General features: G+C 43.9%; 2 protein-coding genes across 2 annotated transcripts in view; one reads left to right on the top strand and one right to left on the bottom strand.

Moving 5' to 3' along the window:
* The window catches only part of LOC105278750, a 29,549-nt gene extending 13,924 nt beyond the window's left edge, over positions 1-15,625 (top strand). Inside the window, exons 2-9 of the mRNA XM_026973842.1 lie at positions 2,264-2,472; positions 3,714-3,849; positions 4,203-4,336; positions 5,336-5,721; positions 7,129-7,303; positions 13,801-13,965; positions 14,245-14,355; positions 14,437-15,625. Of these exons, the coding sequence (XP_026829643.1) occupies positions 2,264-2,472; positions 3,714-3,849; positions 4,203-4,336; positions 5,336-5,721; positions 7,129-7,303; positions 13,801-13,965; positions 14,245-14,355; positions 14,437-15,291 (2,171 nt within the window). The 3' untranslated portion in view covers positions 15,292-15,625. The remainder of the gene's footprint in view (positions 1-2,263; positions 2,473-3,713; positions 3,850-4,202; positions 4,337-5,335; positions 5,722-7,128; positions 7,304-13,800; positions 13,966-14,244; positions 14,356-14,436) is intronic.
* A 32-nt stretch (positions 15,626-15,657) lies between these two features.
* Positions 15,658-17,408, bottom strand: LOC105278753 (glucose-induced degradation protein 8 homolog). The gene is made up of 3 exons (XM_011338066.3): positions 16,902-17,408; positions 16,428-16,822; positions 15,658-16,362 (listed from the first exon to the last, which is right to left on the bottom strand). Exons 1-3 carry the CDS (start codon positions 17,020-17,022, stop codon positions 16,186-16,188), a joined length of 693 nt encoding a protein of 230 aa, XP_011336368.1. The 5' UTR covers positions 17,023-17,408; the 3' UTR covers positions 15,658-16,185.
* Between the last annotated feature and the right edge of the window lie 140 nt (positions 17,409-17,548).

Raw genomic sequence — 17,548 nt, 5'->3', positions numbered from 1 at the left:
AGTTTGGATGCCGCTATTTATGACTGAAGGATCATGCGGGTCCATGGGTCACCTGGCATGTGTGTCGCGCAATCGCGCAACGGTGGCACTTGTGCACTCGCTGCATCCCTATACGTCTTAAGGGGGAAACGCGGGCGCGAGTGCGAGCATCGCATTGTCGAAGGAAAAATTTCAGCATCTCAGAAGCGCGTTGCAATTTTAAGGCGACGCACGTGAGCTCGCCCTGGCAGTTCGGTTATCAATTATTCCGCGAAGTCGATATCGAAGTCAGACGCCTTTCAGCTCGTCGACGTGCAATCGCAACGCTGTCGCGAGTATCCGGCCATACCGGATCAATTCATTTTTAAAAAATTGCGCGTCTCCGCGTTTCCTCGTAGAATCGGTAGTTGTATTCGTTCTATCTCGAATTTGAAATAGGGTTCCCTTGTTTTTATGCGGCAGATGCACCGTACGAACTAAGCAAGACATGATACACGGACGTATGTACGTACGCATGTTACACGAGTCTCCGACTTTGAGCCAACAACGAGACGTCGCCGTCGCTGCATGATCCGCGAAGTAGAATATACATCCGACAGTCGGAAGTTTGACACCTGTCCCTTCACCTACCGACTCCGAGTGACGCGAGTGATTCTCCGGTGCACGTTCCCCGTGCGGTGCAAGTATTATTACACTCCACGAGGGCATGAATCACGTATGAGTATGAAAAAGCCCTTCGCAGTGAGTCACGTGTGACTCATTCATTGGTGCCACAGATTCACCCCGCACCATCTTATTATGAATATCTCCGAACGAATATCACCGTGGAATCTCGGACGGAGGAGATGCTCACGCGCGGGTGCTGAAGATTGAAATTGCAACCCCGGGGTTAGGTACATCGTGATTGCGGCGATAGAAGAGAGAAAGATATATATATATATATACAGGGTGTCCCGGGTTTTAACCGACAAACTACGGGAGCATATTCTACTAGTGGAAATAAGAAAAAATTCTTATATCGAGTTTGCTTAGAAATGCTTTGTTACAAAGTTATAAACCAATATTGAAAAGAAATATGAGATAAGTAACAACGGATTTTTTCACAAAAATAAAAATTATCTACGCAATGATTTAGTGACGCATTTCAAAATGTTGTCCTTGCACATCGATACAAGCTAGACATCGACGTAGTACAGAATTTGTTACGGTACGACATTCCTGAAAATTTTGTTGCATCTCAGTAACTGAATCAGTAATTCGTTGCTTTAAATCTTCAAGCGAGATTACTTCTGTACTGTAAACTTTATTTTTTGAAGTTCCCCATAAATAAAAATCAAGAGGCGTTAAATCGGGCGATCTTGGAGGCCAGAAAACCGGTCCTCCTCGACCAATCCACTTATGAGCATAATGTTCATCTAACCAGTTTCTAACTTGTCTAGCATAGTGCGATGGACAACCGTCTAACTGTATCCAGCTGTTTTGGCGAAGATTTAAGATTCTTTCCGAGCGTCGTCGGTGTCTTAGAGCTGAACGAACATCATCATATTCATTCATAGGTCGAAATGAACCCAAATTACGTAATTGCAAATGGGTATTACTAAACACAGAACTATCTGGTACTCTCCTGTTAGGAAATCTACGTTGATACTCTCGTACGGCAGCTCGTGCATTTCCGTCACAGAATCCGTACACGAAATGAATATCGGTGTATTCCTCATTTGAAAACACTTTTGGCATTCTGATAGTAATTGCTAGTTGACACGACGATTGAAATCTAACAGCTACTGTTGTGAAAGTAACAATCATACTGAATCGTTTCAACATAGTGAACATGAATACACGTGAATACACATAACATAAACATCTTCGACCTTCCAAATTCTACACTATGTTCCGTTGTAACTTATCTCATATTTCTTTTCAATATTGGTTTATAACTTTGTAACAAAGCATTTCTAAGCAAACTCGATATAAGAATTTTTTCTTATTTCCACTAGTAGGATATGCTCCCGCAGTTTGTCGGTTAAAACCCGGGACACCCTGTATATACAGACGGAAGCTCGCGAGAGCTCACCATCGGTGAACGTCCCCCTCGTGAACTCGCGAAGTTTCCCCACGCAGATGCAACTGCACCCGCGCGTCTGCGATGACAGTGGATAGCAGGAGATAGAGGGGGGAGGGGGTGAAAACACCCTCGCACGATCGGGCCACTCCGTGGGGTCCACTTTGCGCTTCGCGCCGTTCCGCAATTCCACAAGCCACCGCAATACGAAATCTTTTGCAGGTGTCGTCGTCGCCCTACGCATGACGTCGCTGCAGATACCGCAGCACGTCGTGCTGAATGCGACAGTGCGCATGCAGTGCAACTTCAACTTGGACAAAGAGATATTGTACGCGGTGAAGTGGTACAAGGACGGCCACGAATTTTATCGCTACGTGCCTAGCGACGCGCCACAGGTCGTAACGTTCCCGGTGCCCGGCGCAAACGTGAACGTGAGTATGAAGGCTGCGAGGACTGGGGACTCGGGGTAGAGACCGTGCAGGAGGTATTCTGATCTTGCTCTGCGAATAGTGAGCGAGATCAGTTATCCTCTCAACGCACGAAGTGCTCCCTCACGGTCGACTTGACGTCCGTATGGTTCGAAAAATCAGCTGCTTAAATCTTGTTTATGTCATTAAGGGGGGAGCCTGCTTTAGAACGTTGAAAATAAGGTATAATTTTACGAATTGTTTTTGGAGAAACTATACAGCGGATCATTATAAAACTTTGATGCATTTATTAGTACATGTTTAAAGATAAAAAAAATTATTTTTTTATTTGAATATATCGCCTGTAGAGGTCGTCCTGGAGGCATCTTAGTGCAGCCGGCATTGTAAATTGGTGAGCATTCTTCTGCCTCCAAATTTCATCCAAACTGAAAAATTGAAATATTTTCTTGTTATTTATGAATTCCCATCGTCGGTGAACCTTTAATATTCATAAAAACATTAAGTTAAACAATTATTTTTGCATGAAAAAGTTCAAAAACTTTGCCTAAACATCGTACTTTTGTCTTCTAAGCTCCACCATTTTGACACTTTTCAACTTTTTTCTTCTCTCTTTGGTTCATCGACGATGGGAATTCATAAATAACGAGAACATATTTCAATTTTTCAGTTTAGACGAAATTCGGAGGCAGGAGAATGCTCACCAATTTGCAATGCCGGCGACGCGGCTGCACTAAGATTTCTCCAGGACGACCTCTAGAAGCGATATATTCAAATAAAAAAATAATTTTTTTTATCTTTAAACACGTACTAATAAATGCATCAAAGTTTTATAATGATCCGCTGTATAGTTTCTCCAAAAACAATTCGTAAAATATACCTTATTTTCAGCGTTCTAAAGCAGGCTCCCCCCTTAAACACTGAACGTTGGTCTCTTATCGATTTCGAGTGTTCCTAGTCATCACACGACATCCATTACGCAAATCTTGATAAATAAACGAGCGCGGGCCCGCGCGATCGTCGACTAGCAAAGGATCGGGATTGTATTTTCTTTCCCATTTTAATCTTGTTCTCGTCTCGCTTTTATTTAACCCGGAATGATGTAACGCGCTTTGTACGTCTCTCACGGAGAAGAGGTTTACGTTCGGATCTGACAGAATCCGGTTCATTCAGCGGCGCGCATCGCGCAGGCCCCGCCGTCACGCTCGATCGGGCACAGCAGCTTGTAATCGCAAATTTGCATTCAGCCGCGCGATTGCAGCCAGAGTTCGGTCGTCTTGAACAACGTGAATCTGACGAGCTCGGGGAGATATCGATGCGAGGTGTCGGCCGAGGCTCCTGTCTTTCAGACGGTCTCCGATCACGCGGACATGTTTGTAGTCGGTAAGTATTGTCATGGAAAGTAAGGGCGTGAACGTGCAATCAGGCGGGAACTATACCGAAAGCCCCGGGCTTGGAAGCCCGACCCTTCATTTGAATTTTGCGATGGTATTTAGATCGGTATTATTGATAGACGGAAATCGAGAACTGCGAGAAAGAAAGGGGGAAAAAGGGAGGAGAGATCTCGCCGTATTTGCTTTCCGTGTGAATTGCTGGCACGACAGTTATTTCGGTAGAATTTGCGAGCGGGGAGACTAGATAAATGAATACGTGCAGTAAATGCGCGCGGTAAGATAAGGGGAATCTAATCCGTGAGAACGACAGCGGCACTAGAAAGGGTCATGGCAACGTTTCAGTTCTACCTAACGAAGGACCGCAGATAACCGGTGGTCGTTCCAAGTATCAGGTGGGCGATGTCGTTCGCATGAACTGCACGTCGGCACCTTCGCAACCAGCCGCGCAGTTGTCTTGGTACATCAACGACGAGCTGGTAAGTGAGACACTTAAACCGTCGGCAAAATAATTGCGACCTTTGTTTCACGCTCCGCTAAACTTTTCCGAGCAGCGTAAAGCGCGATGAAATGTGTATCTCTTGATAAAAAGAAAACAACAAAAAAAGAAAGAGAGAGGGAGAGGGGGGGGGAGAGCGAAAGAGAGGACATAGCGTAGTTGCAATGTACGCAATTTGCTAAATAAATCAAAAACTTCATTCCGCTCTGTTTTCATTACAAGACGCGAGGGCGCATCGCGCGTGTCCATTTGCGTTAATCTCGAAAAATACATCTCTCGATAATGTTCTAATATAAAATTTATTGCGATAAAACACCGGTTATCGTTCGAACGTCCCAATTAAAGGTGAAACGTCGACCACCTCTTGTGCCAACAGCGAATATTGATTTTAAATCCACGACGTTTATTTGTATTTTCCATTTATTTGATCCCATTTATGTCGTTAATATTTACAGAACTGCGCCTTTTTTTAGAAAATTCATTCCCGTGTTATATTTCCGGTGAAATTTTCCATTCCGCGAACGCGAAGCTTAACCGAATTAATGATTAACTTTAAAATAACTTTACTCTCTCGGCGGCACGAGTGGGCGGCCGGGTGTGCGCGCGAGCGCACTGATGAATGCTATTATCGTTATCGCGCAATAATTAGAATCTTGCTTCGGTGCTTAATGCAATATCGCGTAACTGGTTTCGCAAAAAAATTTGCATCCGGGATCAAAAGAGAGCAATCTCTCGTTCTTAATTGTTTTCAAATTGCATTCTACAGAATCGCGTATCCGTTTTCCATCTCTCGTGCACCTAATTGTAGTCGTCGATGTTGCGTAATCCGGGTCGCGAGTTCGCGTCCCAAATAAAAGATCCATCTAATCGCTCGTCCATCTGTCCAATTTTTCCCCACCCCCGTGTCTGTCTCTCCGGTTTCTATCGGTTTGTAATAAAATTAAAAACAGTTTTCACAAGGCACGCGCATTGATTTCAGGCCAACAGCGACTACCTGGTGGGGCCCCACGTAGTCGCCAGCGGCGAGAACGATTTGGAAACCGTGGTGCTCGGTCTCGAGTTCCGCGTCGCGAACAAGCACTTCAGGCGGGGCGACATGAAGCTAAAGTGCTTGGCCACAGTGGCTACGGTCTATCGGCAGAGTAACGAGGAGAGCGTGGAGGGCGACGAGAGCTTTCTGAAAACGCCTATAATGGAGAGCCGTGAGACCCGGGCGCAGAGCCACACTCGCGAGGACCTGACAAACGGTAAGCAACGCGGATCACCCGTTCCTTTCCTGGCCACGCTGCCGCAATTGCGCAACGTATCCGCGTTATCGATTAACACCCTGATGCAGAACTCAACTTTTACCCTGCCCATTAGGAAGTTAGCAACCTAACATAAGTTGGAATAATGAAGGCCCGAGCTTACCGACGTTTTGTTGTTGTTGGAATGATCGCGGCTAGTGCGAAATCGATCCTGCAATCTTTGCGATCCTGGGGGGAATGAAACGGGCACTCGATTGAAAAGTTATTTTCCTTTCGCTTCGTGCGTTTGCTTCGTAACTCCATGTATACGATTTTTCATAACGCGATCATAGACGCGACCTAAAGCTCTTCCGCAGGATACACAAATCGGGAGAACGTGGCCCCGCAATCATGGTGAACCACCTCGATTGCAGGCGAGGAAAATGCGGCCGATGAAAAATTCACTTGAACGAAGCCCCGCGCGAAGTTGTAACTTCTCATTACAATGTTTCACGCGTTCGCTCGATTATTTCCCTCAGATTCGATATACCGAAGAACGAAGTGATCGAGCACGCCGGAATTGTAAAATATTACGATGCAGCTCGTATCGGCTTTTTCTTGCACGTCATCAGACTTTTCAAACGATTTCAAACATCGATCGAGAGACATCGCGCGTAATTGCGCGTGTACACTCAATGCGCACATTACAGCAAATATTCGTTTTCCGGCAGAAATGTTTCCAAGTCTAAATCGATTATAAATTTTTGACATAGCCTTTGTGGCGGAAATATTCGAACATCGCTACCCGTGCGGATTATAATATTCGTACTGCGTATAAACGTGTGCATTAGCATTGTGCGTATTTGACAGCATACCACTGCAGTGTTATCCGCAAAAATTCGCCGGCGCATTGAAAGGCGCGGCCGCACAAGTAATGAGGGCAGTATCGGATTAGAGTCCTAAGTATTAAACGAATCCGCGCGGGCGTATATTCGACATTAATCACAACGAGGAACTAATTACTCGATGTTTTAATCCACGATAGTGTTATCGTCCGGTTCCCGCAATAAAAACTGATTAATTACAGCCACACTGTATTCAAATCCCGAACTAAATTACGGCAAGAACCAGGCGCGGGCTTCACGAAATGAATATGTGGGATATAGTTCGGCGTCCGAATTAGCCGTTTAAGGGATGCACGTCGCAAATTCGCTACAATCCTCCGCAAATCTCTGTCCTATTCAACGACGCCGAAGCAAGTGCAGCATCGACAAAAGACCGATATTTGCGAAATTCCATTTCATTCCCAGCATTTTATACAAATATGTATAAATTCGATTTTCAATTTTCAATACTCACGAGAGAGAGAGAGAGATTGACAAACAATCGAATTTCTCGATGTCAGAAGAAAGCTCCGACATCAACGCGGCTTCATCTGAATCGGGATATTTTTATCTCTGTGAACGAAAGCAATCAGAGATCTTTCAGAAAAAGGAACCAATGACAAAGGAAAAAGCTAATGAACGTTCCGGTTTTGATGTTTCAGGATCCGTAGACGTCACAGCTCACTGGACGATCCTCATCGTCATGCTGGTCACATCGATTGCAGTGGCGCGATAATAACGACGACGGATATCTTTTCCACGTTGCTTCCTGATCGTATAAACGTTAGGAGATCCGTCTCACCCTATCTACTACTAACTCTCCTGATTCGCGTAACCGTAAATAACGCCATACCGATATACATATAATAAGTGTACGTCCATTTATACGCGTCGTCGGCGTACGACGGCGAGACCGACGCCACGTGCGCTCTAGGCTCTAACTGTAATTCTCGTGCACGCGCGGAGCGGACGATCGAGCGATCGGCGATCGCAAGATCGCGCAGGATCACGCGATCCGAATCTCCGCGCGCCCATTTAGATCGTCCAAAGTCTCTCCGTAGCGAGAAACGTCGCGGAAGACGACGGCCGAGCCGTGTATCGTCGTCTCCTGTATTTCGCTTTCGAGACACGTCAATGTTATTCTTACTACGATTTTTACAAAGCGGTTTTCTATTTCCACGACATATCATTTAATTCGCGGTCGCGTCTTCGCGCAACGGCGATGAATGATGATCGTTTCCCTCCCCCCTCGAGTAGCCGATCCGGGCCTCGCGAATGCGCTTTCATCCCCGGAATCGCTATCGTCCACATCTCTCTCCCCCGCCGCTGCGTTTTCCCTCAGCGATTTCTTCGTACAAAGCAGAGTTAATGTTAGTCGAGAGCGGTGACAAGCGATTTTTTTATATCTACACACGGTGAACTACTTGCGAAAAATAATAGTGAAATCGTGAAAAATAGACTAATTGAGAAGGCTTTATAGAGGAATCATTTCGTGAGATTGCAGACGTCCAATCACCAAAATCTAACTGCGCGGACGCAATGTCACGAAAATTAATTTGTCTTCCTCTTTTTGATTTGTCTATTTTTTACAGGGCGTAATAATAACGTCTGATGGGACGTCCAGAAATATCTCTCACTTCCGTTTTTACCGTCCTTCCAATCGTCCGCGATTCACCGTGTTATCCTGCACGTATACATCTGCCTGCCTTTACTGCCTGGTGTATCACGGTCGGTAAAAGCTGTGTGTCGAGTGCTGCTAAAGAAGTAACGTGTAGATAGTGCGAGCTTGCTGAACGCGGTACTTGCTGAATAATACAATACAATATCGTTATATTGTATAGCGTAATATTCTAAACCGCGCATGAAACACGAAAATATTTAAAGCAGAGCTGCTACGGGGTAGCACAGCGGAGGCAGCTGCCATCAAACATCATTATTACGCCTCACCGTGTGTGACGTCGCACAATAATCGCTTCGTGACTCGCTCGGGAGTATCTTTTGTAATGAGCCTTTCGTTGTGAAATGATCGTAGGTCATAGGTCGTTCGCGCGCACCGCAACGCGGTTCAGTCGAGCTCCACTCGATAACCGCGTTGAAACGCTTAATCGGGTCGCTGTCGTCCCTCTTCTGACTACTCGTAAGGCATAGTAATCTCATATCGGGTATATGTCGCGCGTACGGAATTACTATCGTATTTTCGATCGATATTGAAATATTCCGACCGGCCAAGCGCGCCGATCGAGCCTAAAAGGAGGGACACGTACGTGTGTACACCTGCACTTAGACTCGTCCGTGACCGTGTCGCCGTAATTAACAATAGCGCGTAATTCCAAGCAACGTCGGACAACGTCAATAAGCGCCGCTTGAATCGGTGTTTTTCTCATTAGTCGCTGATACGAGGGGAGTACATCAAATGTTAATTAATAGTGTGACGATCAGTAACGCGAGACCGATTTGCAGTATTGAATTATCGCTGTGAGTCGTGATTGAAAAAAGCGCATCGAAGTCTTTGGAGCTGAAAACGAGAGCTCTCTATATTACGACAGATAAAGTTCGCAGAAATAAAATCGTCAAAATTCTAGATAGAGATGCCGTCGAATTTTCTTTTCTGGCGTCGATGTTTCTCTTCAAAAAACAAAGTATCTATTATTGAAATTGTATAGCTTAATGATTCGCTTTAAACGAACAGGTAGACCAGTACATTAGGATAATTGCTAACTTTATTGGATAATAACGCGGGATAGAGTTTCTCCTGCTCCGTGCATTATGGCTTGCGATGTGGCGAGCACTATTAAGGTCATACTATCCATCGTCGTATATCGATTCGGGATGGCTTCATTGCAAGTATAGACTCCTCTGCGTAAGTATAGACGAGGTTCGCGGGGGAAAAAAATATATATGTACATGTAAAAATGTGTATCGAGAAGCATGAAAGTACATGAAAGTAGCACAAAGCCGGAAAATCACCATCGGCAATCCGCGCGTTATCAACCGTCGGCGCCGGGGATCGATACGCAATTACGCCGGCTGGGTATACCACGCACCACGGTCGTGCAGCATATTTTGACGAAAAACGAGCCGTTGCGCGGTCGCGAGTGCACGCCGGCCGGTGCACCATACGTTGTTGCGCGACAGGAGGAAAGTGTAAAGAGGAAAAAAGCGAGAATACGTCATTGTAATCGAAACACGCGCAAAGATAAAAAGGAAAAAAAAGAAAAATGAGAATACGTCATTGTAATCGAAACACGCGGAAAGCCTATGGGACACGTATCCATGGGGATATTCGATGCAAAAATCGTGCGACGAACAAAAAACAGAAAGGACAGAAACGGAGATACAGCCGCGCGTTCTCGATCACGAGCATCGTTGCTCGATCACGATATCCCGTCCACGACATCCGCACCTGGCCGAGGAACGCATCTCTCTCGCTCGACGGAAAACGCATGGTGCGAGTATGCCCGATCGAGCTCGACATCGACGAATGGTGTACTTCCCTTGTAAAGTAGGAGAGACCTGCCGCTCGCTCTCGCACGAGGAAATTAACACATATCCGAGATGGTAGAGGACCTTCGCGAATTCTTTGGCGCCGCGACGACCCCACACGCGCGCGGGTTTACCCCAGAAAGAGCGGCGGATGTATAATACAACGTGAAAAACGTCCTGACTCGGGAGTGCAAGAAAAAAGGACGGACCCGCATCCGGCTGTCCGCGTGTCTGAGCGACGTACCTCCTTGCGTATCTTTTTCTGAATATAAATCCGCAACGAAGCTTATTCGTCGGTTGAATAATAGCGGCAGAGATAAGAGGTTGCTGATAGACCGTCGATGTAAAGGATGTAGCTTTATAACTCTCCCGCCGTAAATGTAAAGGAGAAAAATGTCTAGAAGAGACCGAAGAGAGAGATACGTTGCATCGTATAATGATAAAAATGATAGGAAACAATTGAACGGTTGAAAAGCAACTCCCGTTTGGCAAATCTTCCTATCGTTTTTTTTTTATGAACACTCATGTAAATTTCCGAACAATAAGATAAAATGAAGGAAAAGTGCATACATTTTGCTCGCACAAATAATTTGCGAAACTATAATATTTGATATATGTTTTTCGTTATTCTATTCCGCTGACTTGTAATATACAATGTTAAATATGATGACAAAATAATAATGTTAAATTGAGATCACTTGAGCTCTTTCTGGGGTCAAATTCGCTAATTCGCGGCGCGCCTGTACTGTTATGTTCGAATCAACGTAAGCACACAGCATCTCGATATGCTCAAGATAAATCGTTTCGATATATTTTTCGTATAGAACTCAAACGAAGTATTTTGCATCGCGATTTCGAGCGTAAGGCGCGTTCGGACGCGAAAATTGAGAGCCGCGCAGCTTGCGCGAGGCGTCGTGTTTATATCCCTTAAGTAGAAACGGAAAGCGTTTCATACGAATAGTGCATTAAGGCTCTTAATACGTGTCATATTATAAGTAAATGTTTACAAGTCTGTAAATATGTACATAATTTTCATCGTTATTAAAATTATTCACTATTATAACGCCGAGAGTATGTATGTGTCGCCATCTCGCGGCGCTTCGAATTTCTATCCCCTTATAAAAATTCTTCTTTCGCGCGCGTAATAATTATATTTTAATACTTTCTTTTTTTGTGATTATTATAAAAGATTTCTTTTTTCTTTCTAATTTGAACGTACTATACAGGGTGTTTCCTAAGTAAGTAGACAAACTTAAGGAGGATATTCCTTGGCTTATTTTAAGAAGAAAAGGTCATATAAACATATGTCCTAAACTGCTTTGTTTTCCAAAAAAAAGTATCTGTCATTGTAAATACGTCTTGCTTGACGAGCGTTTCCATTAGCAAGACCGTATACGGAATGCATATCTGCCATTTCGGCGTTTGTGTAATCTACCATAATTAATAAAATTACTAAACTTAATAGGAACTAATAAAGTTTGCGTCAAAGATAACGTGATAGCAGTGATGCCGGATAGCGTGCTTTTGCAGTACGAGTCAACAGCGGTGGGGATAGAGTGGGGATGGTCTCGCGGCGGCCGCGCGGCGCAGTCTGAAACGAGTGTTCACTTGCGGCGCCGCGAGACCATCCCCACTCCATCCCCACCGCTGTTGACTCGAACTGCAAAAGCACGCTATCCGAAAAGTAAACGAAAATAGTGATGTACTTTTTTTGGAAAACAAAGCAGTTTAGGACATATGTTTATATGACCTTTTCTTCTTAAAATAAGCCAAGGAATATCCTCCTTAAGTTTGTCTACTTACTTAGGAAACACCCTGTATATTCCAAAAATTACGCTAAACAGAAAATAAGCGTTTCTTTATTAATATTCTATCATTTATTGCTTGCTGGACGAATGTCATCGTGTTTGAAAAATCAGCATGCAGAACTTGAGAGACAAATATGATGACTCACCATTTTTGTTTGATGATTCTCGATTCTCGGTTCTCGATCTGCTACTTATTTCCCGCAGGATCTCGACGCAACATTTTCCAACGATGCAGATTTTTCTCTCGTCGCGGATCCACAAACATGAATGACAAAATGGCGGTTAACGAGCTTCACTCCGTCTTCGTTGCGTTTATCTTTTCCCCGGAGGATGCAGCCACAGGAACCTCCCGGATCGAACACTCACACTTGCCTGATGCAGATCACAAGTCGCTTCTCTCACGAAATCGTAAATCATGCGAACACGCACATCGTTATTTTCACTTTCCGCGTTACTTCCCGCGCGATAACGCCCCAGGCAGCACATGTTAGCCTAATATATGTTTCTTAGACGTATCTAATGTCTAAGAAACATAAAGTACCATTTAAGAAACGGTTTAAATAGAAACCGTTTTTAGACCTCAATTTTAAAAACGTATTTTTCACCTTTCCACAGAAACGAAAAATGTGTTTTATTAAATTGATTTGAAATTATATAATTAATATAGAAAAAATAGTAATTTCTACTTACTTTGCGAGTATTCATTATTTTTACATCATACGTTTCAATGTACTCGATTATGGAACAAGAGACAAAAATCAACACAAGTGTGTGTGATTCCCACCTCCGATTCACCAAGTGACCGATAGATGGCCAGGCCAGATGTGACGTTCTCGCAAGTAACATTTGTGTTATCACCTTATAAATAACCATCCGGAAAACCGATCCAATACTCTTTGCTTCTTCTTTTCTTTTGAAACTTTTGAGATCACTATTACTTGAAATGATATTTCAAAAGAGTGAGATTCCACTACACGAAATTTAAAGAGTAATTCATAAAATATAAAAATCTAGTTTTTTACAAAAATGTGACTTAACTCTGTCTATCTTTGAGGCACTGATATATAGAACTGATAAATATTTTTCTGATGGTTTCTGAAACGTTTTTTTGCCGAAAAGAAACGTTTCTCCTAACGTTTTTTCGTTGGACATTTTTCTCCTAAATAAACGTTTCAATAAAATGGTTATGAAACGTTACGGCAAAACGTTTATGAAACGGTTTTGAAACCAATGTGTGCTGCCTGGGGCGCGTCGCATGTACTTTTCAAATTCGTTCGCGAAACTGCGGCGACTTCGGGCGATTCCGATCTTACTCGGCCTGCTTCGGGTTTTACGTTATATTAAAACCGCCATTGCTTTCGTTCCTTTCGTCCTGCATCTTGAATTTTCGAAAAATAATGTCGTGGCAGATTTAGATATGCTTAAATCTAACACTTACCTATTGGAGAACAATAAAACTCTTTCGCATGGAAACCATCGATGCTTCAATTATGCGCCGATCTTTCCACATTTCCGCGTTATTTCCCGCACGATAACGCGAGTCGCCCGAACTTTTCCGAATCATTCGCGAAACTCCCGCGATGTTCGGGCGACTTCGACTTTCTTCGGCTATAGCTTACGAGACGCCATTAAATCAGTTTTCTTCGGTTTCGTGTATCCACTTTTCAAAGCGTAATAACGCCGCGATTGATTCGCGAATTTGAATATATAGCACTTGCCTGATGAAGAATGATGAAGTGTTTCTGTTATAAAGCCGTCAATGTTCCAATTCCGCATCGATATTTCCATACTTCGCGTAATTTTTCGCACGATAACGCAAGCCGTCCGCACTTTCCGAATTATCCGCGAAAGTAATGTTCGGGCGAGTTCGTTACTGTTCGGCTTTGCCCAATTGAGCTTCGCTCAAATGTTCTTGAATGATTAAGAGAAATTATGTAACTCTGTCATTATATTTCTAATTAAAGGCTTTTTTTATGAATAGATTTTTAAAATATAGTTTTTGAATTTTTAATAACTACGTTATTAATAGATGATTATTAATATATATGTAGAGGAAAATGGAAAACGTTTAAGTGTCATCACGTGACAGTAGTTCGCCGCGCTTTCGTGAAGACGCGTATACATGAAGTAAGGTTAAGTAGCTTTACATCTCTGATTGGGTACTTGTACTTGTGCTCCGGGATTAGTTTTCCGATTTTCACTTTTACGGTACAGTAACAGAATAAAAAAAAAGTTAAAACGTTACTGTAAAAAGTCGCGCTGCAAAAGTGAGATCTGTTGATACAGTAAATATCCCCCGTATATAATTTAATTCAACATTTTAAGCGCACGTAGGCGGTAACCTAAAATATCAGTAAAGATAACCTAAAAAGGTGTCCGTTTTGGAGCTCAATCTTACGTGGATTAATAATTAACGTAGCGAGAGAGATTTATTGATATTGTTATTCACAAATACTGAATCATTTAGGAAGAATCGTTGCTTCTCAGATGGAGCCTATGTCATTGGGATCACCGATGAGTAGTCCTATGCAAAGTTCCATGAGTCCGGGCAGCTCCTCGGCGTACTTGCCGAGCTTTCTTCTAGGCGATACCAACACTGTGAGTATATAATCTTTTATCGGAAAATATATAACGATTTTGCTGTATAAATAATATTAATTGCCGCCTCTGAAATCGCAGCCAGCTAAGATCAGCATAACGAGTCCTCAGGATAATCCGCGTCACTTGAGCTTTACCAACGCCAGCCTGATGTCGCCGGTTTCGTACGGGACTCCAGACTACCGATCCAATCGTCAGAAGGCAGTATTTGGCAGTACTACCACTCCCACTACGTCACAGATTAGCACGAAGAACCATACCGGAGGACCCCCGACACGCGGATTGTTCGACAGCCTCGAGGTATCGCAGATATCATCGCCGCACGCGTCCGTCGCGAGTCCAGCCGTCACGCCGGTGTCCACGACCCAGGCCAGGCTCATGACCAGCACGATAACCAGTCCGCTGCTCTTTCCGGACACTTCGATGAGCCTGAGCGCGAGCGAGTCGCAGAGCCTGCTGCAGTGGGTGACCGTGTTCGGTTTCCTGCCGACCGACATCAACACCGTGCTGTCCCACATCTCCAGCAGGGTGCGCATAGTGGATAAACACCCGGCACCGCAACCCCAGAGCAATTGGATACACCTGAAATGCGCGTCGGAGCAGGAAGCGCAGAAGGCCCTCACGTGCAACGGCAGCATCGTTTCCGGCTCGATTATGATCGGCGTTATACCGTGTACGGACGAAGGCGTCGTCTTAGGTTCCGACAAGGAGAATCGCGCTAAATTGAACGGGAGCATGAGATCGCTCTCGACCATCAGCAAAGCCCATCAGTCCCCGTTCAGCGTGTCGCCCAGCGCGAGGCGACGGAAGCTAAGATCCCTGGCGGCTGGTTACAGCCAGCATCTCAGCCCGCAGTACGCGCAAACGCCGGAAAGCATTCCACAAAAATCCACCGGCTTAGTATCGAAAGCGATGGAGTACATGTTTGGTTGGTAGTTTGCTTTCACGACCAAATCAGATGCGAACGTGATAATTGTTAAAGAGAGTGAGCAAAAGATCTAAGAGAGAAAATTGTGAGGGGGAATCGCATTTTGACTTCTCGAGCGCTCAATCCAGCCTCAGATCGAGATAATAGTGTATATGATTTTCAAGTGAATTTTTAAAATCGAGCGATTACGTTTAACTCCAAGTATATAAACGCAGGTCGCCTTCTTAAAGGTGATTTTTAGTTAGAATTAAATTTGCATGAATTTCTTCGCCATTTTGATAGGCTGGAAACTTTGAAAGTTGTTACATAATTTAGAATAAAGAATAAAGTGTTTAAAAAGGTTATTACTTTTTCGAAATACATTACTACGGTATGCATATCATCACATGTTGTATTTGTATATGGTTTCATAATCGTACAGAAATTATGCAAGTCTGTGACGCATGTGTAATACAATGTCTAAGGCTAAACGTGTCATCTTCTGTATTATATTATAGTATACGTATATATTATTAATAGATAACGTTATTAACTGTTTAAAAAACTTAAAATTAACTCATCTGCTAATTTTATCTATGTTAATATTAAACTCCGAAGATGTGAATATTGCGGTAATTCGTTTATAGTAATTTTTATAATATGTCATTGTAACTACTATATGATTTTATTACAGTTAATGCGTTAATAATCAATTCTACCCTTTTTGAATTGCGCAGATATAATTCTGCATAAAATAAATCGGTAATTTGCAGGAGAGTTTATATCTTAATGTTCAAGTTTCAAGTCATATACATATATATCTCTCGTTTAAACTGCAGAACAGAACATATGGTACAACCACCTCTTCCATAATCATAAATAAAAAGCGCGAGATCGTTCCAGTCTTTATCTACTACTAAGAATTATTTCGGATTCTCGATCGTAGCACTACCTAAGTCAGTCATCTTGGGATATTTTACCTTCTTCTTGTCCAGTTCATCTTGTGCCCACAGTATCATCTTTAACAGGTTGTGAAGCCGGGGGCTGGTCGACTCCCTGTGCTCCATCTTCAGTATAGCGGCATTCAACTCACTTGCAACCTTCGATGGCACACAGATTCAAGGATTAACATCAGCAATCGTTCACTCGAAATTTCACTACCTACCTTCTGTCTGTGCGTTGGATGCAAGAGATCACTGAACGGGCTCTTGTGTGGTTCGTCAAACGCCAGCAGTGCCAAAGTGCGCTCCAGCTCGCACAGTATATTATCGTCGGACTCTCCGGCCTCGCTGAGTTGATCCTGGGCGAACTGCAGCGCCTCCTCGACCCTACCAGTGCGTATCAGCTCAATCAGATGTAGTTGCTGCAGGTGGAAGTACAAGTACCGATCGTTGTCCAGCAGTTCAGGATGCAGCTGGTTCACCAGACTCGTAGCTTCTTGAATGCGACCGTTCTGTATAGCGTCCCGGATGCGGATCCTATCGTCCATTGAGCTCAGTTCCACTGTCAGACCGACTCCCGACTCCTGCTGGAACTTCTCAGCAGCCTCCTTGAAGCCTTCTGCAGTAACAAAGTGGTTTTATTTAGGCGCACGATTCATTCGATGAGGTGTGATCGCAATGGAGAAGCGAGAGCTCACCTGTCACCAGGTAATTCATGATCAAGTTGTTCATGGAGACTTTCTGCATGTAGGAGCCCTCCTCCAGCTTCGCCACCCACTCATCCTTGGAGATACTGTCCTGTTTCTCGGGGAAGCTCATTGTTCTTCGAGAATACGACTTCGCGATACGTAATGCCGTCGTAAATATTTACAGCATTGTTTTATCCGGATCGATTTACGTATTCCAGGCTGCCCCGAGATGCCAACAGCTGATCAGGAAACAGCGGAAGTGTCGATCAAAACAATGGGATCCTCGTCGATTCGTGTCACAGGAACGATTCGCAGACAGTCACTGAATCCGCACGGTGATTCGTTGTAACGGGATTTCGTTCGAAACTGCAGCAATTTTACAACAGCAAAAGCGTCCGAAATAACACGATTCACGTTCTATTCGCAAATCGACAATGTTTCAAGGATGTGGTCAATAAAAAAGAACGTAAACAGCAGGACTCGAGCAGTACGTTTTGACTAATCACGGTTCGACCAATCGCAGTTGAGTAAGCATTGGACGGCCGACGATAGATGGAAGTCACCATGTAAAAATGTCCACCAATCACATCGATGGACTAGAGAACCTCAAGTAAGAGTATGGACATCGTGGATTCGCACCTGATTGGTGGGATCGA

The sequence above is a fragment of the Ooceraea biroi genome, chromosome 11 (genome assembly GCF_003672135.1).
Source record: "Ooceraea biroi isolate clonal line C1 chromosome 11, Obir_v5.4, whole genome shotgun sequence".
NCBI classification, from domain to species: domain Eukaryota; kingdom Metazoa; phylum Arthropoda; class Insecta; order Hymenoptera; family Formicidae; genus Ooceraea; species Ooceraea biroi.
The sequence above is the reverse complement of the archived record's forward strand: the minus strand, read 5'-3'. Positions and strand labels throughout refer to the sequence as shown.

What these genes read in the sequence shown, in the direction of transcription:
- LOC105278753 (XM_011338066.3), bottom strand. Translation starts at nt 17,022, where the DNA reads ATGAGCTTCCCCGAGAAACAGGACAGTATCTCCAAGGATGAGTGGGTG. An exon ending in CATGAATTACCTGGTGACAG is followed by an intron (nt 16,823 to 16,901) that starts GTGAGCTCTCGC and finishes TTGTTACTGCAG; the next exon opens with AAGGCTTCAAGGAGGCTGCT. An exon ending in ATCCAACGCACAGACAGAAG is followed by an intron (nt 16,363 to 16,427) that starts GTAGGTAGTGAA and finishes GTGCCATCGAAG; the next exon opens with GTTGCAAGTGAGTTGAATGC.